This window comes from Dendropsophus ebraccatus, chromosome 1 (genome assembly GCF_027789765.1).
Source record: "Dendropsophus ebraccatus isolate aDenEbr1 chromosome 1, aDenEbr1.pat, whole genome shotgun sequence".
Taxonomy (NCBI): domain Eukaryota; kingdom Metazoa; phylum Chordata; class Amphibia; order Anura; family Hylidae; genus Dendropsophus; species Dendropsophus ebraccatus.
This window is the reverse complement of record NC_091454.1, coordinates 228,047,247-228,072,177: the sequence shown is the minus strand read 5'-3', so window position 1 is coordinate 228,072,177 and position 24,931 is coordinate 228,047,247. Positions and strand designations below refer to the sequence as shown.

At 41.7% G+C, this 24,931-nt stretch overlaps 3 protein-coding genes across 3 annotated transcripts; all 3 read right to left on the bottom strand.

Annotated features, from left to right (window-relative positions):
• Positions 1-2,620: 2,620 nt before the first annotated feature.
• On the bottom strand, positions 2,621-3,619 carry LOC138786138 (olfactory receptor 11L1-like). Its single transcript, XM_069962881.1, has one exon. It carries the CDS (start codon positions 3,617-3,619, stop codon positions 2,621-2,623), a length of 999 nt encoding a protein of 332 aa, XP_069818982.1.
• Positions 3,620-11,528: 7,909 nt separating this feature from the next.
• LOC138786131 (olfactory receptor 5P52-like) lies at positions 11,529-12,491 on the bottom strand. Its single transcript, XM_069962868.1, has one exon. It carries the CDS (start codon positions 12,489-12,491, stop codon positions 11,529-11,531), a length of 963 nt encoding a protein of 320 aa, XP_069818969.1.
• Positions 12,492-22,300: 9,809 nt separating this feature from the next.
• LOC138786124 (olfactory receptor 1468-like) lies at positions 22,301-23,251 on the bottom strand. Its single transcript, XM_069962856.1, has one exon. The coding sequence runs from the start codon at positions 23,249-23,251 to the stop codon at positions 22,301-22,303; it is 951 nt and encodes a 316-aa protein (XP_069818957.1).
• Between the last annotated feature and the right edge of the window lie 1,680 nt (positions 23,252-24,931).

Genomic DNA, 24,931 nt, shown 5'->3' with positions numbered 1-24,931 from the left:
CAATGCCATGCTAGGTCTGGTATAATTTTTGGAAGGCTAACTGGCTACCGCTTCTACCTTGTTCACTCTGTTCTCTGCCATGCTGTGTCAGGCTGAATTGTTGGGTGGTTCATGATATGCTACCTCTGTTTTAATGGTTTCCCGTGTTCTCAAATTCCAGTCACTGGCTGACGTCACACTACGTCTGCAGAGGAGCGGGTCTGGTTGCCAGGGGCCCGACGATCAGCCAGCTGTGTTTTTTTTTGTCTAGCCGTGGCTGGGGCCTCACCACCCCCGGTCGAGAGACATCAAGTGTACTCTTGATGGTTAGTGGTGAGTGAGAGCAGGCCTAGCCAGTTAGCTGTCAGCACCCGGGTTCATGTCCACTACATATCCCAGTCCCTGGACTCACTCCAATTTTTGGGTGGGCTCACTTGATTCCTCACTCACTTGCTGAATGCCATGCAGTGTCTGGCCTAACTTTTGGGAGGCTTACTAGCTTCCTCACTCACTTGTAATGGTTCTCTGTGTGCTGAATGCCATGCTGTGTCTGGACTAGTTTTGGGGAGCATCATTAGGTGTGCCTGCCCTTCCCTCCTGTTTGCTAGGCCTTAACTGGCATCCATGTTGACTTCTGCTGGGCCTTTACTAGCATCCATGTTTACTATTGCTGGGCCTGCTCTTGCCTTCTTTTTTGCTGGGCCTTAACTGGCATCCATGTTGACTATTGCTGGGCCTTTACTGGCATCCATGTTGACTACTGCTGGGCCTTAACTGGCATCCATGTTGACTACTGGTGGGCCTTCCCTTGCCTCCAGGTTGACTACTGCTGGGCCTTCACTGGCATCCATGTTGACTACTGTTGGGCCTTAACTGGCATCCTTGTTGACTACTTCTGACTACTGGTGTGCCTTCCCTAGCCTCCATGTTGGCTACTGCTGGGCCTTAACTGGGATCCATGTAGACTACTGCTGGGCCTTTACTGGGATCCATGTTGACTACTGCTGGGCCTGCCCTTGCCTCCATGTTGGCAACTGCTTGGCCCTAACCGGCATCCATGTTGACTACTGCTGGGCCTTTACTGGCATCCATGTTGACTACTGATGACTACTGGTGTGCCTGCTTGTGCCTCCATGTTGGCTACTGCTGATCCTGCCTGGCCTCCATGTTAACTACTGTTGCTCCTGCCTGGCCTCCATGTTGGTTACTGTTGCTCCTGCCTGGCCTCCATGTTGGCTACTCCTGATCCCGGCAGTTCTTTGTGTGCTCAATGCCATGCAGTGTTTGGCTTAATTTTGGGGAGGCTCACTTTCTTTCTCACTCACTTTTAATGGTTCTCTGTGAGCTCACTGCCATGCTAGGTCTGGTATAATTTTTTGGAAGGCTGACTGGCTATCGCTTCTACCTTGTTCACTCTGTCCTCACCGCTATGCTGTGTCAGGCTGAATTTTTGGGTGGTTCATGATAAGCTACCACTGTTTTAATGGTTCCCTGTGTTCTCACTGCCATGCTGTGTCAGGCTGAGTTTTTGGGTGGTCCCTATGCCTACCTCTGTTTGAACCAGGCTGTTGCACAGAATTAGGCATATTGGTGCCATTAGGCAGCCTCAGAGGCATGCATACATGCTGCCCCTGCTGTTTCCTGTCCATTTCCGTTGTGTTTCTATCAATTTTTGAGGTTGACAGGTTTTCACATGACTTTCTCTCTACCGAACTTGAGTCCCCTCAAAAAATGCTCAAGTCTCCCATTGACTTCAATGTGGTTCGTTACTCGAAACGAGCACTCGAGTATCGGGAAATACTCGTCTCGAGTAACGAGCACCCGAGCATTTTAGTACTCGCTCATCACTAGTAGCGCTTCCTCCTCTCCTGCTTCAGAGATTGTCAAGTGGAATGTGACTTTCAGCTGTGTCGGATCCAGGCACAGGCAGCGTGGTAACATCATCCACTTACTCCCACGATCTAGGCCAGAGGTCTGAAAGTGCAACAGATACAATGGCTTGTCAGGGGACTAGCTCTAATGATTTCCTCGGTGGGACAAAAATAATGGCACCAAGGGCCAAAGTTAGACATGTCTAGAGTTGATCGAACCTCCGGAAATCCTAGGTTCATTCGAACTCGAACATTCCCGAAACTTTGCATTTAATTGCTGATGCTTTCCCGGTCCGAGTACCGTCTGGAATTCCAGGATTCAGCCTGCCTGGAAATCCCGGAATTCCAGGCAGTACCCGGGCACTCTCCTCCTTCCCAATGGACTGGGAAGGCATCAGCAATAAATTGCTGAAGGCTCGGGATTTTTCGAGTTCGTTTGAACCTAGGATTTCCCGAGTTTCGATCAACTCTAGACATGACTGGGAAGGCATCAGCAATAAATTGCTGAAGTTTGGGATTTTTCGAGTTCGATTGAACCTAGGATTTCCCGAGGTTCGATCAACTCTAGACATGACTGCTCTAGAAGTTAAAAATCCTTCATTTAATCCTCACGTTGCAGGTTTCCATAGGCGGAGGAGGCAAAGCAATCCCAGATTGGTGAAGCCACCAAGCTTCAATGTAGACAGGGTGATATCAATTCGCTGTATTATTTATATCATTTAATCTTTAAGGTTATGCTTCGGACATTTACAAATAATCATTTGGTGTTTTTAATTTTTCATTTTAAACTTTATACCATAAAGTCCAAACCAACCTACTATACTGGACACAGTCTCTAAAAGGTTCTTTGCAAACATATTTTTCCTTATAGCCGATTTGATGTCTTTATTCCGCAAGCTGTAGATGATAGGGTTACACAGCGGGGTGACAATGGTGTTGAGAAGGGAGAATATTTTATTCAGATTCCCAGAATATCTTCTAGATGGCGCCAGATAAAGAGTAATGAGTGTCCCGTAATAAATAGACACAACAGTAAGATGGGAGCTACAGGTGGAGAAGACCTTCTGTCTGTCATTGGTGGAAGAGATCTGAAGAATGGAGGAGAATATGCAGATGTATGTCCCTATCACAAATAACAGCTGGGTTATAACAATAGCAATGACTGTAATAGATACATGGAATTCTACACTTTTTATATCGGAGCAGGAAAGCTGGAGAAGAGGAGCAAGATCGCAGAAAAAATGGTCAATGATGTTGGGGCCACAAAAGTCTAATCGAAGTATAAGGATTTCCGTGATCATTGACAACAGAAAACCGACCACCCAACATATCATAGCCAAACAGTGGGGTAAACTCTGGTTCATGATGGAGGTATAATGCATCGGGTCACAGATAGCCAAGTAGCGATCATATGACATCACTGCCAGAAGCATACACTCTATGAGCGCCGAAGCACCAAAGAAATACAACTGCAGGTCACATGACCGGGCAGATATGGAACATTTACCAGAAACAACGACTTTTAGGGTGTTTGGTCCAACATTTGTACTTATCAGTATATCACAAAGGGAAAGGTGAGTGAGAAAGATGTACATGGGCGACTGCAGGTGAGAAGTGGCGGACACTAATCCGATAATGAGAACGTTCCCGAGCATAGTGAGCACATAAACTATGAGCAGAAGGAGGAACACAAACAACCAAAACGCATGGAGGTCCGGGAAGCCCAAAAGTATGAACTCAAGAACCGCGGTCTGATTGTATCCGGGCATCATGATACTGTTAGAGGAGGTCCATACCAGACATAATAAGGAGAATGGAGAAGGTCCAAGGAGCTAAAGTTCAGTAAAATAATAATGACTGGAAACCAAATCCAAAAAACTGGAGCAAGAGACTTGTTTGTATCTTTCTGAAGAAGTTATAACCAATACGAATAGCATGAATACGGTATTAGAGATACGGATGGTTTCCATGGTTATGTGTCCTTCAACCTTCACTCTGCACTAATGATCCTGTCACACCGTGTATATATAGCTTCTTCTCTGACCTACAGTATGTGTCTCTCTCTGGTTTTAGCCTGCAAACAATCCCCCCCCCCCCCCCTTACATACTGCTGGTAGGAAATTGAGAAGGGGGCCAGAAAATGGGGTTATCTAGGCTTTAAAAGACATGGTCACTTTCTTCCAGAAACAGTAACAATCTTTGTCTCCAATCTGGGTTCAGTCTTGCAGCTCATTTCTATTGAAGTATATGAAGCTGTTATGTAATACCACACACAATCTGGGGACAGAGGGGGTGCTGCTTTTGCAAGAAAGTAGTTGCATTTTTTTTTCTGCTGAGAACCCCCCCCCCCCTCTTATCTTTGGTTGTATCTGGTTGAATGCATGAGAGTGAGCTTCACATGAGAGTGTGTCTGTCTCCTGCAATGAGACAGATAAGGCCGTCAGCTGGGGAGTGACATGGAGGGGTCTCCGTATGTATCACTTATAAAAAAAAAAAAACTGACAGTAATTTTATCTGGTTCAATAAATAAGCACACAATGTTTTCAGGTTAAAATACGTCCGTAAATAATGATCAAAATACGGGTAAACTTTTGTCTCAGAAAATGGGTGTGTAAAAAAACCTTTTTTTTTTTTTTTTTTTTTTAAATCCCACAAAAGTTGATATTATTCTCCCAATCTGTGTTTAGGGAAATACAATTGTTTCATACAATGGATTTACCTGTAGACAGTCTCAGGAGCTCCTCATCATATATCTTCACTTCTCATAGAAATCTGCTGGTAAAATCCTGAGATGGGATTCTGCTCTTATACATTTCTGCGCCCTTATTAATAATAATAATTAAATAATAAAAAATAAAAAAAAAATCTCATAAGAATAAATTGCAGAATTAAAAAACAATTAAATCAAAGGGGAATAAAATGATTCACTGGGATATCATAATGTAGAAGAAATGTATGTAATCAGTGTATCTACAGTGGCTCTATTCCTGCCAATAGAGTGGTGCTATAATATGAGGAACATACAGTATGGTGGGATTACTATGACATATTATTTGGTCGTTAGGCGATGATATAATATAGTCGTAGTAGGAAGGTATTTATTTGTATAGGGAAATGCAATAGTTATGGTATGGCAGCTATGTTTTACCATTTTATTGCCATATTATCAACTATCATATCAACTATGGAAACGAGAGAGAGAGAGAGAGAGAGAGAGAGAGAGAGAGAGAGAGAGAGAGACAGAGAAAGAGGGATCATATAACTTCTCTTAGGTTATGACATGGTTTTGGTTCGGTAACCCGCAAGGACTAATCCTATATTATATACTGTACCATGATCATATAGTATAGGGCTCAATACAACATACCCGTACTTGGTGGAGGAAAGTTTATGTATGTTATTACTACTATTATTATGGACGGACTCTAAGTGGCTGAAAAGAGACAGTGGGGAGTTGACTACAAGCTGGAACAGGTTTTTGGCTATGAAAAGTTGCAAATGTTTGTGCTAACCCTACTTTGGAGAAAATTTGTGACTCTTTTCAAGCTTACGCTGGGTTTACCAGGTGGGAGTAAAATGGTCCTGGCAATGAGAAAATTGGAATTGGCCAGAAAGTGGGTGTGGCAAAGTACAAAAGAATAAAAAATAAATAAAGCTATACTTAACCCTTCAGTTTTTCGTAATCCAGGGCTGCCATTACTCTCAGTGCTGGCAAAAGTATCACTAGTGTAAAGTGAAACTGGCTCAGTTGCCCCTAGCAACCAATCAGATTCCACCCTTCATTTTCAAAAGAACCTGGGAGGAAAGAAAAGTGGAATCTTTTTTTTTATGATTTTATTTAGAAATGTTTATTATTTTCATATATAACTTGAACAATAATTCTTAGATTCAATCCAATATTAAAAGTATTAAGACAACTAAGAAACTACCCTTCCCCAAAAAGTGGAATCCGATTGGTTGTTTGGAGCAACTGAGCCAATTCTACTTTACACCAGTTTGATAAATCTCCCCCTATCTGTTCTGAAACCTTTCTGCCATAGCGATGGTTCCCCCATGCATCAAGGAGTTTTTGGAGTCCATGATATTGTCCCATATCAGTTTTCATTCCTTGGAGCACTTTTAGTACAGACTGATCCCTACTGACCAGGAACACTTCACAAGACCGGCCATGATTTCTTGTATATCAAAGATCATCAAAGTAATTGACCCTAAAGGCCTTTATTTTAGCATAACATTTTTTTTCATTTTCCCATAGCAGAGACAAAAAAACAGTAAGTAATATATCGATAGTGGTAAAAATGAATTATATAAATTAATAAATATGGTTGCCTAGTATATAAAAACAAAAACTGAATTTTCTATATAAATATATCACAAATAATAATGTGCTTCAGCTCCCGCTTGGTACCGCCCACCTCTGTCTCCTCCATTGGGCCATGCGACAAACACCACCACTGCTTAGACAGCAATCGCTGAGACCATGGGCTGAAAACAGCAGTATACCAACACCCACCCCACGGCACTGAAGCTCAAGGATCAACTGGCCTTGGCCTCAGCTTCTTAGCAAACAGAAGTACACCCTGTCCCTGTGTCTTACCAATGCTGCCAACCTCATTGCTGTCAGGCTGTTCTGCATTTGCGTAGCATGGGCGAATGCAACCACACAGGGCAGGAATTGTTTGGCTTCATCAGCGAGGAAATTGCTAACTGGCTGACCCCTTGCCAACTTGGAACAGTAGTTATGGACAGTGGGAGTTATATGGCCAGCCTCTTCACACACAGCCAGGTGGTTTCTCAGAAAATCTACAAGAGATGGAGAAAGAGTGGGTGGAGGAGTATGACCATGACCAGAACACCATGGAGATATTCTGAGGAGACTGGGGAGTAATGACAGTCAGTGACCCTCTTAAGGATGTCAATATGCCTGCTGGAATGCTTGCAGTCCATCAGTCGCATTGACACAATCCAAAGGAGGGATGACTATTGGCTGCTTGTTCCCTGATACCTGTGGAAAATGGCCAAAATTTTTCAACCTGCGGACAATGAAGCAAAAATAAGGTACTACCGTAAACTTTTGGATAGTTGCTAGGTCAAGACATTCCATCATAAACAGCCTTCCTTCCCAATAAGACCTCCTCGGGGGGGACCCAGTGTGCTCCACTTTCATGACTGGTAGTGGATGCATGAGGGGCAGCAGAAGTAGCCGTGCTAATTGCTTGAGACTCATGAGCAAATTTCTAGACCCATCGAGGAAAGAACCTAGCCAGCAGCATCCACACAGCATTGAACATCAGCAGCTGAAACACCAGGTGGTTTCTTACTTGGACTTACACCTGCCCCCTAAACATTAAAGACCAGGTGCCGTTCAGTGCTGAAAAACTAGACATTTGGTCACAGCTGGCAGAGTTTCTGCTGTCCATGTTGTCATGCCCGGCAAGCAGCGTAGCAGTCAAGAGGGTTTAATGTGGCAGGGGCCATTGTAACACCCAGAAGTACAAGGCTGTCTTGCCCAAGTGTGGAGAGGCTGACATTCATCAAAATGAATAAAGCCTGGATAGCACTGGATTTTAACATGCCTGTGTCTGATGTAAAGGACTAATTCCCCACCCAGGACATGACAGACATTGTCTATCCAAATCCCCATTACCATATGCACCAACCATAAGAATTTTTTTTTTTTATGTAAAGTAATGTTCCCCTTTAGACTCAAATGGATATAATAGTTACATAAGAAATCCGTTGATTCAGAAACATATAAATCAACATCAAATAAATTAGCCGTACTATTTACAAGACAGGCAGCTATATCCGCACCAGCTTTATGCCTCTGCAAAGTGCATTGTGCAACCCATGCCCCAAGAATAATAATATCTAGAAACAAATCCCCATGACTATGGTTCACAAAGAAGACATTCTACTTCTTGTTTCATCCCTGGTACTTGTAGAATATTATCATTCGTATCCCAATTTTCCAGACATGCATGGTCAGTGGCTGTACCTGTTCTTGGGGTTTTAAAGATAGCGCGAGGGTAGGTAGAGGTCACACAACGGTTGCCGATTACTGTTGTGTGAGGTTTGCACCTCTCTCACAGTTTTTTGAGTTGTTTCACAGTATAGAAAGAGTTCTTGATGGGGTATACTGTATACCACTATGGATGCTGTCCTATAACTGTGATATAGGAAACTTCTTCTGTTGCTCAAAAGAAGGTTAACTTGCATTAGTTATTGTTCATTCCTTCGTGAATGCACCATTCATTTGAGGTTTTTTGGGGAGTGACCAAAGCGAGAGTGGGAAGGTCACTCCCATACCCCATCAAAAGTTTCCCCCTTCCTCCTGCTGCCACCTCCAACTTTCTGTCCTAGGCCCCTTTGGGTCAAACAGAGTGCCACTGCTGCTGCTACTACCTCCAGGTCTGGGTGCTAGGCCCCTCAGGGTCAAGAAGAACAATATTGCTGGTGCTGCCACCTCCAGGTCTGTGCTAGGCCCTTTGGGTCTAAAAAAGTGCCAGTGCTGGTGCTGCCACTTCCAGGTGTCTGTTCTAGGCCACTCTGGGTAAAATAGGTTGCCCCTCATGGTGCTGACACTTTGATATGCCATTGATCCACCAATGCTAACGCCCCCTGCTGTCCAGGGTGAAAACTTCATTTTACACCTCTGATCTACTAATGTTTACCTCTGTCTACAGAGAAATTTTCATTTTACACCACTGATCCACCATGTCCACTGCTGTCCTGAGAGAAAGCATTATTTTGCAACAGTTATCCACAGAAACAATCAATACCATCTGCTACTGACTGCTATAATGCTTTAACATATCAGATATGGTAAAATTTATATACCCTGCCTAAGGAATGATATTTTTCCAAATGCATACGTTTTTCTATTTGTTTTTCATCCGTTTTTTTAAATCAAAGAGAAAAACTAATTCAAAAAACGTAGTGTGAACCCAGCCTTACAGCTACCTCTCAAACCCTTACTCTGTAATACTTCCACTAATATTGCTGCACTCCTTCTCTTATTATAATATGGTTCATTTGAATCAAACAAGAACTTAGCGTAAAAGTTCAACGAACCATTCAAACCAAACTTTTCAAAAGTTTGCTCATCTCTACTTTCTAGTTCTTGATCTTGATTTTTATAAAAATGAAGCCTTTTGAGTGCTTTGATATCATGTCCTTATATGCTGTTACATTGTTTAATGAGAAATTGGAATCCTTAACTGAACTAAAGAAAAAGTAAGGATGGACACATCATTAAATGCATACACTAATTATAGCAAAACTTTTTTCTATTACAATGTAATGAAATTCAATTTTCATTTTCCCATAGCAAACGTAAAAACAATAATGTATATAAATTCTAGTAACATGTCCTGATATTGTGTTTAATAGGTTTCATGAGAAATTGGAAGTCGTAATGGAACTAAAGAAAAGGTAAGGACAGACACATTAGCAGTAGAGATGAGTGAATAGTGAAATATTCAATTCAATTGGATTCGATTTGAATCGAATATCGAATCCCATTATAGTCTATGGGAGAAAAATCCTTGCGACCTGGAAGTCAAGATTCGACGAATCGGAGGTCACCAAGTCCAAGACATCTTTAAAAAGTGTCGCAAACACCTCTTGAATGTATCTGGGAAAGCAGGGAAGAAGTATTACAGGGAACGGTATTACCGTCAATTAGCAATTGCCGGCAATAATGCCGATCCCTGTAATAGTTAAATAATAAAACAAAGTTTCGTTCTAAAAAAGTTATTTTCGTTGTTCAATAGCTTAATTAAAATGAATCCATGCTTTTGCAATTAAATATACTGTTAATAAAAAAATAAATATATAAATAAATATGTATATGAATTTATTTATTTATTTACAGTATATTTAATTGCAAAAGTATGTATTCATTTTAATTAAGCAATTGTACAACGAAAATAACTTTATTAGAACAAAAATGTGTTTTATTAATTAAAAATTAACTACTACAGGAAGCTGTATTATTGCCGGCAATACCTATTGCCAGTAAAACAGCTCAATGTAATAATTAAAACTTTACTTTAATTAAAACAGCAAATGTTTCTTCTAATGATGCTATTTTTTTTTTTTATCACAAAAGCAACATTAGAGGAAATATTTTGATTTATATGTCCGCTCAGCTGATTGGCTAAGCAGACATATAAAGAGCCTCAGTGTGCCGGGGACTGGCATAGAGAGAAGATAAAAGAAAGAAGATAGAATATATCGGAGGGTGAGTAGAAAGCTTAACCCCTTCCTTGCTGGTATGGGTGCAGTCTGACATCAGTCTTGCCCCCAAGGGGTTAAGTTGGGACTCTTACTTAACCCCCTGGGGGCAGATTGCATCCTCCCTTAACCCATTGGGTGCAAAACTGTAAGCAGCTATCTGTAAAGATGCTTCATACTGTAAGGTGCACAACACCACTCACAATGATGGGTGTTGTGCTTCTGTTTGTGTGTTTTTTGTGTTTCTCCCTTTTTGTTTTTCAGATATCGGTATCCTGTGGATTAAAGCAGATTCAATGGACTATGTCGATGACCAGCCGTTGTTGGGATTTTTTTTTTATTAAAATGGTCAAAAAGGGGTGTGGGGTGTTTTTATTTGAATAAAAAATATTTTTCACTTGTGTCGTGTCTTTATTTCTTTACTATATAGACTTAGTAGTGGAAGCCGTCTAATAGACGGAATCCATTACTAAGTCAGGGCTTAGTGTTAGCCGGTATAAAATGGCTAACACTAACCCTCCCATTATTACCCCAGTACCTAATGCCACCAGGGGTACTGGGAAGAGCCAGGTGCCAGTGGTCCCGGAGCTTCAAAATTGGCGCTCCTGGACTGGGAGGCTGCAGGCTGGTAGTATTAAGGCTGGGGGGGGGGGCAAAACAATGGCCCTTCCCACCCTGGTGTTACTAGGCTGCTGTTGTTTGGTTTTTAACCCGGCTGGTTATGAAAATAGGGGGATCCCTATGCGTTTTTTTTTTTTAAATAAATAAATAATTTTAAAAAAAACGCACAGGGTTCCCCCTATTTTCATAACCAGCTGGGGCTATTAGACGGCTTCCACTACTAAGTCTATATAGTAAAGAAATAATCCCAACAACCGCTGGTCATTGACATAGTCCATCGAATCCGCCGTAATCCACAGGATACCGATATCTGAAAAACAAAATGGGAGAAACACACAAAAAAAACACAAACAGGAGCACAACACCCATCATTGTGAGCGGTGTTGTGCACCTTACACCTTATTTTAATTAAGCTATATATAAAAACTCTAAAATAACTTTTTTAGAATGAAACTTTGTTTTATTAATCAAATATTAACTATTACAGGAATTTGGCATGATTGCCGGCAATTGCTAATTGCCGGTAATACCGTGTCCTGTAATCCTGCTTCCCTGCTTTCCCAGGAAGCATAAACTTTATTAAAACAGCTAAAAAAATTTAGCTGTTTTATTAAAGTTAATTTAGATTCGAATATTCAATCACATATTCGATCGAACTCAAATCTTTCAAATAGTGCCGTATTGGATCGAATAGCTATTTGATTGAATACTATTCGCTCATCTCTAATTAGCAGAGTCATAACCTTAAAAAATCTATTATACAGTACAATGGAAAGTAATCACTGAAGAACATCTGTGCCTTTATAGTGAGTTTTGTTTTCACCATTTTTTAGATTTTTTGTTCTGGAACACGATTCGGTAAATTGCCTCCTGTATGTCTTTGTTCCTCAGGCTGTATATGAGAGGGTTAAATAAGGGTGTCACCACAGTGTTCAAAAGAGATAAAACCTTCTTCAGATTAAAGGAGTAGTCTTTAGCTGGAACGATATTAATGGCAATGAGTGATCCGTAATATGCACAAACCACGGACAGGTGAGCGCTGCAGGTGGAGAAGGCTTTGTGTCGTCCAACTGTGGAGGATATTCTAAGGATAGAGTTAAAGATGAAAATGTAGCTAATTGTGACAAACACAAACTGTAAGAGAGCTATAACGACGGCCACCAGAGACACGGCTATCTCTATGATCGATGAGTCCGAACAGGAAATCTTCAACAGAGGAGGCAAATCGCAGAAGAAATGGTCAATGGAGGCCGGTCCACAGAAATAAAGATTCAGTAAGAGGAAGTAAGTTATCAAAGCCACTCCAAGCCCCATGATCCAAGACAATGTGGCCAGGTAATAAGGAAGTCTAAAGTTCATGATGGAAGAATAGCGCAAAGGATGACAAATGGCCAAATAACGATCATATGACATCACACTGAGAAGACAACACTCTATGATGGCAGAAGCTCCAAAGAAATACAGCTGAGTGAAGCAGTTCTGGACAGACATCTGGAGGCCATTTTCTAGCAGAATTTTTAGAGCGTTGGGTAAGACGTTGGTGCTGATTAAGATATCACAAGCCGAGAGATGAGAAAGAAAGAAATACATAGGACAGTGGAGGGGATGGCTGATGAATATCAAAGCAATGATGAGAGTATTCCCTGCTAATGTTGCCGCATAAACAATTGTTAGAATCCAGAACACAAGAGTTTGGAGCCCTTGAAGTTCTGAGAATCCAAGGAGCTTGAACTGCACCACATTTGTCTGGTTTTGGACCATGTTGTGTAGGTCCTTCGCCATATCTATAGAACCCTATGAAGACAAAGACACAGCTCATCCTTGTTTCTTTACCCAGGGCGGCAACTAATAGAACTTGCTTTGTCAGAAGGAATTCTTCAGCTAATGGCACATAAGAACGTTTCCTATACCCAGCATCAGTTTAGGAACTAGAGCTTTTAATGTGGCCTAAAAATTTGCCTTAAGCGCCCATATTGAGACTAACAATTCCTTCCATAATGAAAACAAAAAAATGTGTGTGAGCTTTTATCTCTATCTCCCCCTCCTCCCCCCTCGCTTCTGAGACAGCTAATGTAAACAAGCCCCTGACCTGATCAGCTGTATCTGCAACTTTGTAGCTTTTTTTTAAATACTTGGAGGGTTAGTCTAAGATCAAGTTGCTGATGAACTCACTGTGATTAATCCTCTCAGCATTACAAAGAAGCTACGATGTTGCAGATACAACCAGTCAGGGACTTGTTTACATCAGCTGTCTCAGAAGGGAGGGGGGAAGAGGGGGAGACAGAGAGAAAAGCTCACACACAGATTTTTGTGTCTTCAGCAGAAACTCAGAACTAGGGGAAGGCGGCTGAATAGATAATAACAAGTATGGAAGGAATTGTTTGTCTCAACATGAACAGCACCATCTCAAAAGTCATGTTTGAGTGGAATACCCCTTTAACTTGACTTAAAGACTGTTTTTACACTACATACTTTGCTGACTGAAAAGCATCTGCAATATGGTCATGTGGTTAAAAGTACAAAGAACTCAAGAGTAACAGTCTAGTTATTGTTGGGTCCCAGCAGGTATACATTATGGTTCACCTTTCACCTTCTACAAAATTTGGAACTACTTTTAGGAGATCCACAGCTGAGACACATAAACAAAGGGAGAAATGGCGGAAAATGGAGCTGGTGCACAAAACAAAATCGCATCTACTGTTACATGATAATAACAATTCTACCAGCTGGAGTTTTTAACCCACCTTCTTGTCCACTTTGGAAGAAATACTTCCCAGAATCCCGTGAGCTGAGTTTAGGTTTCCCAGTAAACCCCAGGGCATACAAAGTGTCTTGGTTTAATTCAGAAACAAGCCATGTAGCAGGCTGATGGTGCACCAACAACCGATGCCGCCTGATGGCAGTCACCGGAGATCTCATCCATCACATGAAGCACAAATCCCCGCTGATCCCGCACCGGAATTGTTATCGGGAAAAGAAAGGAGGGCGAGAAATAACCAATAGTGAGAACTTTGCACATTTATTTTAAAAACTTAAAGTGTAAATGCCATGACGGCCCACTGCCGGATCAGCGGGGATCTTCTCTGTAAATCCAGAAGTCTGGGTCTCTACAGCTACCAACATGTCATAAGACCGTAATGTTCGTGACCCCCATTGGATTAAAAATGTCTCATGGTGTGTTCATAGCTATGGGGACCCAAAGTTCTGAATTAACAGAGGAAATCTCTGCTGATCTGACAGTGGGCAGTCAAGAGAGTTAGAGTTTAAAGTGTCACTGTCGTTTTTTTTTTGTTTGTTTGTTTTTTTTTTAGCAAAAATCAATATTCCAGGTTATTTTAAGAAACTTTGTAATTGGGTTACAATTCAAAAAGCCTTTCCCCATGTCCCCCCCTCTTCTTCACTGCTCTTTATCAGGAAATATCGACTCTTTTACATCAGTGGAGCCCTGTGTAACCTATGGAGAGGGGAGGGAGTAGGAGAGATGAGGGAGATTAGTTGCCAGCAGAGAACAAAGGATTACACAGAGGGACCTGTGTGAAAGGCGGTACTCAGAGGTCAGAGAGGTCAGTGCTAACTTCAGAGGAGATAGCCCGGTGATGTAGATGTAAATTAACTCTTTGTTGTCCTGTTTTGGTGCCTCATCTCCCTCCACATCTCCCCTCTCCATAAGAAAACCATGAAGACAGGGGGGAGAGCTTTAAACTGCTTTCTCATGATAAAAATGCATTTTTCGGCAAATAAACCCAATTACAACGTTTCTTAAAATTGCCTGTACTATTGATTTCTGCAAAAAAAATAAAAATTACAGTGACACTTTAAAGGAAGAAATTACCATGGATATCATTAATCATCCCAGACTAGTTTCTCCTATTTCAACTTCATCAGAGCCTTGATCCTGAAGGTATGGGGGCCCAATAAACAACAAAGATAAGGTTCCTATGAACTCAAAGGTTCACCCTTATGATCCACCATGGTACATAACACATAAAATAACAAAAACAATGGAATCAATCTAGATGGTTCACGCTCCACATCTGGCTGTGGCTTCCCATCCCATGAGGAATAATGACGGTATGTAAACAATAATCTGAAACCCATTATATTCCATCAATGTTGCGTAATAAGGCAGTGTAACCCTTGATAAAAAGGAATATTATAAGAAGAACCATTGTAAGAAGACATCAATATCAATATCCCCATCACCCCCCCACCACCACCACCAGTAACAAGGTCATCTCTAACCGGATACTTGTCTGATACTTGTGTATGAATGAATGGAAATAATTAACCCTTACCTCTGTTACTTGGTTTTTAATGATACGATCTCCCCTGATCACTAGAGAACAGCTGTCAGCGCAGAGTTTTACATGTTATTTTATAGCACTGACACAACAACGGGGGAGAACCCTCCCGGGACTCGTTTGCTTGTTCATTAATTCATTGGCATCTCAAGTGTTCATTAGATTAGTTAGAGAAATAGACAGAAATTGTAATTATTGGAGTAATTGGATGAGGAGTTCACATATCGTCTTAACTCAGGTAAGTATTTTAAGTGCAATCACATGGATGATAAATAATACCTAAGCCTGAAAAGGAAAAATGGGAGAGCATTTTGCTTAAAGGGGTTGTCCAGGATTTTTCAATAAACTAGCATTGCACTGACCACTGTGGGTGCTGTATAGTCTACATACACTTCTATTATTTATTATTTAGAGCTTATTGTGTTCTCAGGCTCAGTCACATGACCGCTCTGCCTGGGTTTTCTTTACTTCCTGTGATGTCACGTTCCCTTTCTGTTTCCTGTTCCTGTCAGTGAGGGAACAGTGAGTCATAAGGTGGGTGGGTTTATGCACACACATTACATATATATATATATATATATATATATATATATATATATATATATTGCAAAGTTTTATTTAGAGTTTCACACTTATTTATCAACATAAGGATACAAATATATGTGTGGGCTGCCTTGTAATCATGTAAAGATTTTATACGTTATACAGTGGTCCCTCAACATACCATATTAATTGGTTATGGGGTGACCATTAAATTTTCAGTCCATAACTGTATAGAAAAGTGGTAATTGGTTCTGAAGACCCAATAAATGGAGTTAGACAGGAGATAGACGTCAGGAATCACATCATCCACATAGAGATAAGACCCACTAAAAATCAGATAAGACAATTTGCATGCAGTCCTTAGACTGATGATCTAAGACACCAAACTGCTGACAATGCTGGCACTGCCTGGGATCCAGCCTGGCACACAAGGCTATCCCTTCTTTTCTGCTGGCACTGCCTGGGATCCAGCCTGGCACACAAGGCTCTCCCTTCCTTTCTGCTGGCACTGCCCTGGATCCAGCCTGGCACACAAGACTCTCCTTTCCTTTCTGCTGGCACTGCCCTGGATCTAGCCTGGCACACAAGGCTCTCCTTCCTTTCTTCTGGCACTGCCCTGGATCCAGCCTGGCACACAAGCTCTCCTTCCTTTCTGCTGGCACTGCCCTGGATCCAGCCTGGCACATAAGACTCTCCCTTCCTTTCTGCTGGCACTGCCCTGGATCTAGCCTGAATATGCAAAAGAGGAGCCCATGGAGCCTCATTGAAGAGTCTTAAAACACAGGACTAGCAAGATATCCCTCCGGGAAGGACCCTGGCCAAGGGGCAGCTCCTGTTAGGAAACCACCAAAACCACCATATTAAGTGGCCCTATAAGTCAATGTAATGACAAGGGATAAACCAAGGCTAGGTAATCCATCCACATACAGCTGTCCCCGGGTGTTACCCCTCATCAGTGTGGAGCAGGATTCTAGCTAGGTGGGAGCAATGCCTAGTAGAGCCATAAGAGAAACAGATTGCTGAACTCAGGGAGACCAGCCAAAGACAACACTTCTGGCTGCTAGTGAAAGTGCTCAATGCAGTGAAGTCCTAGGTGCATTGCCCCCTGGGAAACATGAATATGCAAAAGAGGAGCCCATGGAGCCTCATTGAAGTGTCTCAAAACACAGGACTAGCCAGATATCCCGCCGGGAAGGACCCAGCCAAGGGGAAGCTCCTGTTAGGAAACCACCAAAACCACCATATTAAGTGGCCCTATAAGTCAATGTAATGACAAGGGATAAACCAAGGCTAGGTAACCATCCACATACAGCTGTTTCGGGGTGTTGCCCCTCATCAGTGTGGAGCAGGATTCTGGCTAGGTGGGAGCAATGCCTAGTAGAGCCATAAGAGAAACAGATTGCTGAACTCAGGGAGACCAGCCAAAGACAACACTTCTGGCTGCTAGTGAAAGTGCTCAATGCAGTGAAGTCCTAGGTGCATTGCCCCCTGGGAAACATGAATATGCAAAAGAGGAGCCCGTGGAGCCTCATTGAAGTGTCTCAAAACACAGGACTAGCCAGATATCCCGCCGGGAAGGACCCAGCCAAGGGGAAGCTCCTGTTAGGAAACCACCAAAACCACCATATTAAGTGGCCCTATAAGTCAATGTAATGACAAGGGATAAACCAAGGCTAGGTAACCATCCACATACAGCTGTTTCGGGGTGTTCCCTTTCATCAGTGTGGAGCAGGATTCTGGCTAGGTGGGAGCAATGCCTAGTAGAGCCATAAGAGAAACAGATTGCTGAACTCAGGGAGACCAGCCAAAGACAACACTTCCGGCTGCTAGTGAAAGCACTCAATGCAGTGAGGTCCTAGATGCATTGCCCCCTGGGAAACATGAATATGCAAAAGAGGAGCCCGTGGAGCCTCATTGAAGAGTCTCAAAACACAGGACTAGCCAGATATCCCTCCGGGAAGGACCCAGCCAAGGGGCAGCTCCTCTTAGGAAACCACCAAAACCACCATATTAAGTGGCCCTATAAGTCAATGTAATGACAAGGGATAAACCAAGGCTAGGTAACCATCCACATACAGCTGTTTCGGGGTGTTGCCCCTCATCGGTGTGGAGCAGGATTCTGACTAAATGGGAACAATGCCTTGTAGAGCCATAAGAGAAACAGATTGCTGAACTTAGGGAGACCAGCCAAAGACAACACTGCCGGCTGCTAGTGAAAGCACTCAATGCAGTGAGGTCCTAGATGCATTGCCCCCTGGGAAACATAAATATGCAAAAGAGGAGCCCGTGGAGCCTCACTGAAGAGTCTCAAAACACAGGACTAGCCAGATATCCCTCCGGGAAGGACCCAGCCAAGGGGCAGCTCCTGTTAGGAAACCACCAAAACCACCATATTAAGTGGCCCTATAAGTCAATGTAATGACAAGGGATAAACCAAGGCTAGGTAACCATCCACATACAGCTGTTTCAGGGTGTTGCCCCTCATCAGTGTGAAGCAGGATTCTTCCTTTCTACAGGCACTGCCCTGGTTCTAGCCTGGCACACAAGGCTCTCCTTCCTTTCTGCTGGAACTGCCCTGGATCCAGCCTGGCACACAAGGCTCTCCTTCTTTTCTGCTGGCACTGCCTGGGATCTAGCCTGGCATACAAGGCTCTCCCTTCCTTTCTGCCGGCACTGCCTGTGATCCAGCCTGGAACACAAGGCTCTCCTTCCTTTCTTACTGACAAGGATCATTGCAGGGCCCCCCTTTTTTTCCTGATAGCCCCCCTTTTTTTCCTTCTCCCGTCTCCCCCCTCCCCCTTCTGTGTTCATATCACACTGGTAGCATGAACTTAGAGGATGGCAGAATATACAATAAGAACTCTTGTCAACACATTACCCTAGAATAACCAAATTGTATCTCAACCCAAAGGGCCAAGAGAAACAAAACTACACTACATCATACACTGACTTCTCCCATGACCAAGGACACCTGGGGAGGAAACCCAAATAGGTTAACTAAGTAACATTGTCATTTTACTGTCGTTAACATAACCAAATTTGGAGGAGTAATATCGCCCCATTTACTGTGTGTGTTAGACTCTGAAAGTAAGTGTAAGAAACCGAGATTTAGAATACACCAAATGATTCTTTCAGATCTTCTTTAAGGGTAAAAACACAAAACGAGCATGCACAGTAGCTTCCTCACTGCAAATTCACAGTAAAATCCGCTGTTGATCCCTGGCCTGTAATTTCTATGAGAAGACATACTTGCAGCAGGGCCAACCCGTTAACCCCTGCTGGCCGGAGCATACTGTACATGCTCCACACCCTTGCTTGCTTTGGGGGCTCCTTGTGTCTGGAGATCTTAGTCAGCCAATCAGTGCGCTGCCCTGCTGTAGCCACTAATTGGCTGAGCGGGACGTCCAGATGCCGGAAGCCCCCAAGGCAAGCCAGGGTGTGAAGCATGTACAGTGTGCTCCGGCCAGCAGGGTTTAATGGGGAGGTCTCCTTACATACTTGCAGCGGTATATCATCTCATAGTAATTACAGGCCAGGGATCCGCAGCGGCCTATTTCACGAAGTGACAGCCAGCAGACCGTCACTATCATTATAGTTTTGTTCAACATGTTGAAAGACAAGGATCAGCCGATATTGTGCATGTCGGCTAATCATTGACCTTTAACATTACCTACGGCTGTAGGCAAATATGGCCGATAATCACTTAGGGGGACATTTATGAAGTCCGACGTTCTCTGCGCCGGACTTAATAATGTCCCCGCAGCTCCGGCACTACGGAGATTTATGTAGAGGTGGACTGCCGATGTGCACGGCAGAAAACCTACGCCAGCTGAGAGCTGGAGTAGGTTTTCTGCCTATCTTAGCATGAAAACAATGAATCGCGCAGACTCTGAGTCTGTGCCCCCCGTTCCGCCCCCCCGGCGTACCCGGCGGAAAATGCCTATTTGTGAATATTTTATTCGCAAACAGGCCATTTGCAAATAAAATCATTCGCAAATGGGCACCAAAAAAAACACAATTTGCCGCTTGATACATGTCCCCCTTAGTGTACTAGGGCCTTTATCTTTGCCTTCAGTCTCTGGGCTAACATTAATTCATTGCTGTAGTAACAAAAAAGGCTAAAACAAAAAAAGAAAAAAAAAACACACCGTTACGTCCCTTATTAACCATTTTTAAAGAAAAAAAAAATCAGCTGACACCTTCACTTTATCCCTAATTACAACTGTTGTGCACTAAAGCAAATCTGCACCCCTTCACACACACACACGCTGCTATCATTGCACAGCCTTACTCAATCCACGCCCTGACTCCATGTTATGTGCCGTTATTTGTGTACATTTTTTTTATTATTATTTTGTTGGTGCAAGGTCAAAGAGGTAGGGCCTAGAGCTTCCTTGGCCTAGGCTTGCATTGCCTTTATTTTCTTCTCCACTCTTCTTCATGTTAGCTTGCTTCTGGAGTAGATTATCGTTGTGGAACCTGGACCTAAGGCATGGCAGCTATAAGCTTTGTCCCTTTCCACCTACACCGCCAGAATAAAAGATTTTTTTACACTAACAAGTAGAAAATTGCCCATATAGCATGTACAGAGTTGTCACACTAGATCGATAGTTGCAGTAAAAAGTTTGTGGCGCTAAAAATTCATTAAGAAGATCCCAATGCGTGGAACTATAGACAACATGGTTTAAGTTGCCACATGGCAGGAGTTTATTGTATTATATAAGGTCATAAGGGGAGCAACATTGGGAGTGACATTAACCTTAGCAACCATATGATTTATCATTTTTTGACTATTTATTTATTCTTCTTATATAACATATTCTGCAATGCTTTACAGATATTGTGGTCATTCCCATCAGTCCCTGTTTCCCTGTTTCACAATCTAAATTTCCAATATTAAACACATGAGACAATTTTATATCAGTTTACAACATGTTAGTGAAATGTGGAAGGAAGATGCTGGAAATATCAGAAGCTGTTGTTTGTTGATTGTTGATATTTAAAAATAAAAAAAGTGAGAAATCTACTAAAAAATAGAAAAGAATACTATAATTTCAAGCATAGGAAATTGAAAAAGAAAATTAACAAAAATGTAATCTTTTTTAAAATAAAGAATTAAAATATATTAAATACACATATTTCCTTTAAGAGTGAAGGGTAATTATTTACGTGTGGCCTTTTTTCTTTTCATTTGTAGTTAGTAAAGAAAATATTTTAATACAATAAATTATAATTCCAGTTTATAGATTTCATCATTGTATTAATTTTAATAATGAGGACATAAGGAAACAAAGAGATTTTTTTCTACAGATGCAGCCTTTGTTAACATCACAATGACTCGTTTAAAGGGGAACTATCAACAAGTTAAACAAATCTAACCTGCTGATAGCCTCCTATAGCGCCTGGGACGCTGGGGAGGCGCTCCTCGGCGCTGGTTCCACGCTGTTAGAGGTAAACTTCACTCCAGAGAATCCTTAGAAACACTGTCGCGTCATCTGGCCCGCCCTTTCTAATGATAATCAATGGAAGCTTTTAGCCTTGAATATAACACTTCAGGCTATGTTCACACACCGTATATTTTTGCAAAACCATGGCCGTTGATTTATACGTGCCATTGCTGCCTAGGAATCCCAGACGGAACGTATACACATAGTATTCACTCCGGCCAGGATCTATAGTGGCGCCGCAAACAACTTACATGTCAGTTTCTTGCGGCCGCTATTTATTGAATAGCAGTCATAGAAAACCATGTCAGTGCCCATAGTGTGCTGTGGGGAGCTCTGATACGGGCGTGCTCGAATGCGGCCACATCAGAACTCTGTTGCCATAAAGATCATTTCAGAGATAAAGATCTTTTCAGAGACCGTCTGTTCTGTGACCCGGCTGGTAACTTACTGCGTGTGAACATAGCCTCACCATGTAACATTAAAGATTAGAGAATAAAATCTTTACAATTTCAGATTTTTTTAACTAACAAATTAAATCTCTTTTGCTTGAATCTAAATATAAACTTTACTATTTTTTATTATTTTTTCCTTAACAACAAAATGTTGGAATATCCCAATATTTTATTTTATTTTTTTTAATAAAACTATCTTTTAACTTAATTTTGTTAATTTTTTTTGTTTTATCAGTTGACTAATGTTACCATATGAAAAATGTCATTTTAAAATGTAAATTATTTACTATTATTTTCTTTTCACTTATTGTGCTTTTGGCTAAATGTTTTTTTTTTTTTTTTTTAGTTAAAGCGATTGTACAATCAGGTACATTCACTTTAAGTGGGAGGGGAGGGGGTTTCCTGCCACTGTGGTCGGGCCGACGCGCCTCCAGTGCTTAAATCGGGGCCAGTACTCGCTAATAGACTGGCGCCTTAACCCTAAGCTTTGTTCTCCCTAAATCTTTTTTTTTTTTAATATATGTAAATTAGATAATTAGGTTCACTGGGGGTGGTAGTACCATCCTTGGTGCACTGAAATACCAAGTACACATGCTCCTCCTCCTGAATATTCTTTTGACGCTCTGCAGTGATGTGTGGGTGGAGTGACATCACTTCAGAGCTCCTTCTCAATATTCATGAGGAGGACTGGGTGCAGGCAAATTGGTACGCTGATGGCTGTGCTCCCACCCTCATACATATTAACATATTAAAATGGAGGATTTAACAAAAACAGGGCTGAAAAAAATAAAAATACCAACATTTTTAGGGTCCTATGAAAACATACAGAAGGTTAGTTTTTTGTTCTCCTACATGACTCTTTTCTTAGTGCAAACTAACAGATGTTTCATTACAGAAGCCTGAATCTCTTTGTTTCTCAGACTGTATATCATGGGGTTTAGAAGGGGGGTCAGTACAATGTAGACCAAGGAAATAAACTTGTTAGCATTTACTGAATTCCCTCCATATGGGAATGCGTAGATTGTGATCATGGACCCATAATAGGAAGAAACAACCACCAGGTGAGAGCTACAAGTGGAAAAGGTCTTCTGCCGGCCTGATGTGGAGGGAATTCTAAAAATTGTGTTAAAAATATGAACATATGATAAGATAACAAATAAAAATGGAAAAATTATTATTGGAAAACAAAGGATAATCATTTCAATATCAGGGACAGTTGTAGATGAGCAGGAAAGTTCTAAAAGTGGAGCATAGTCACAGAAGAAATGGTTAATAACATTCGGCCCACAGAAGTCCAAACCACATACAAGTATAAGTGATATAAGCACCAACAGAAAGCCAAGTGCCCAGGATGAGATGATCAGGCTGTATTTAAGATTCACGCTCATCATTGAGATATAACTTAACGGTTTACAGATGGCCAAATACCGGTCATAGGACATGGCTGTCAGCAAGAAACATTCGGCACTGACTGTTCCTCCATACAAGTAAAATTGGGTTAAACACCCAACAAAAGGTATAGCACTCCCTTCTCGTATGATAACATCCAGCAACTTTGGAGCAACACTTGTTACCAGGATAATGTCCGACAGGGCCAAATGTCCAAGGAAGAAATACATGGGAGAGTGGAGACGTCGGCTAGTGGACACCAGGAGAATGATCAAGAGGTTCTCACATATAGTCACACAATACATGGCAAGAATAATAGAGAAGAAAGACAACTTGTAATCATACAGAGCTGGGAATCCCAGGATAAGGAATTCAGAGACCGAGGTGGAGTTGACTTCTTGCATCTTCATCATCTAACATTACTCTTAGAATTAAAAGAACACAAAAAGTTGCAGCACTTGAACATTAGAAGATCCAGGAGGCTGGAGCTTCATTACACCTGATCCTTCACTTTACATAAAGATAATCTATAAAAGAAAAGCTACAGCTATTTATCGTCTTCTTGCCTGGGTCCAATTTTGGAGTTTTTTTTCATTGAGACCTTCTGGAACAGACAGAAGACATTGGTTTAAGCTCATAGCACATATACCTACAGCCCCTGATATGTCAAGAGAAGAAAGCTTCTTGCACACAAAGAGAATTTTAGGGCTGATTATTTCCTGGGACCCTGGTTTGATCCCTTCCATAGAAAAGGCACTTACACTAAAATTACCTCCACTCAAAAGAACCAATGGCATTATAATGTGATCTGTTATGGTAGCCACCAATCTTTTAAAGGGTATGTCCACCTCCATTTTTTTTTCAAGTTGATGACACAGGAGGAGTATACTCGTCCTGATGGCATTGATTGAGTATAGAAAGGGCTCGGGACTTGTCCTGATATAGGTGTCCTCTAATAGCCAACATGGAGCAATAGCCATAGTCAGCTTTTTTACTCTTTAGATGACACTGTCAATGCATTTACGCAGCACAGCCACACATCATTGGTGGTTAAGCATTTGGATTGGTTCATTCTAGGACCCCATCATAATAACGCTTAAATCACCCCCTCCTTCCCATAAAAAAAAAAGAAAAGAAAAGGAATTTCAATGCAAAGAACAGTACCGATAAGAAGTTAGGATTATTGCACAATAAATCTCAGAAAAAGACAATTTTTTTTTTATTTAAATAAAGTGATAAAACACAAGCCAAACTTTGCCAGTTGATATCATGGTAAATGTGCCTGCGGAATACAGATAACATGTTATTACAGCCATGGTTACCATTTGGATACAGTGTATCCGTTGTATCCATTTACTGATGGTCTTGTGGCAGGTTAGTGACATGTTCCAGTATACAGCAGTATATATCAGTCGACATCACCAACGTACCATAGAGGTAATAGAAATAACAGTGAAGAGTAGCACACAGTAACTCACTGTATTGCACATTGGGGAATCTCCTAATAAGAACCTTATTTTATGAAGCTGCATTTGAACCTCCAATCCCATTTCTGAAACATTTTGATGATGTGTTTTTCTTTGACATGAAAATGAGAACATTGATGGAACCCAATGAAAGGCTATAGGTTGATGTTGAGACACAAGTAACACTTTGAGATATCTCAATGAGTTCTGCTTTGGCTGCATATTACATGGTAAACCATCCAGTGTCTCCTCCTTCTCTTCCCAGTGAGCCTCTAACTATAAGGATCATTTTACTGAAACATTATATATGGATATAACTCACCCTTACCTTGTTCTCATAGATACGATCTCCCCCCGATCACTGGAGAACATAGGAAACAGCTGTCAGTGTGGAGCGGAGTCTGTTATTTTATAGAACTGACACAATGGGGGAGGGGCCCCCGGGACTCGTTTGTTTGTTCAATAATTAGTCGGCGTCAGGTCTTAATTGTTACTTTAGTCGCAGATTAAGAGAAATAGTCATTATGGAAGTAATTGGATGATGTGACAACAAGTGAGATCTGGATATCCCTCCGAGTACCTGCTGCTCACCCAGTGAGATTACTCCATAGCGTATACCTAGAT

Coding starts and splice junctions, on each gene's coding strand:
- LOC138786138 (XM_069962881.1), bottom strand. CDS start 3,619: ATGCCCGGATACAATCAGACCGCGGTTCTTGAGTTCATACTTTTGGGC.
- LOC138786131 (XM_069962868.1), bottom strand. CDS start 12,491: ATGGCGAAGGACCTACACAACATGGTCCAAAACCAGACAAATGTGGTG.
- LOC138786124 (XM_069962856.1), bottom strand. CDS start 23,251: ATGAAGATGCAAGAAGTCAACTCCACCTCGGTCTCTGAATTCCTTATC.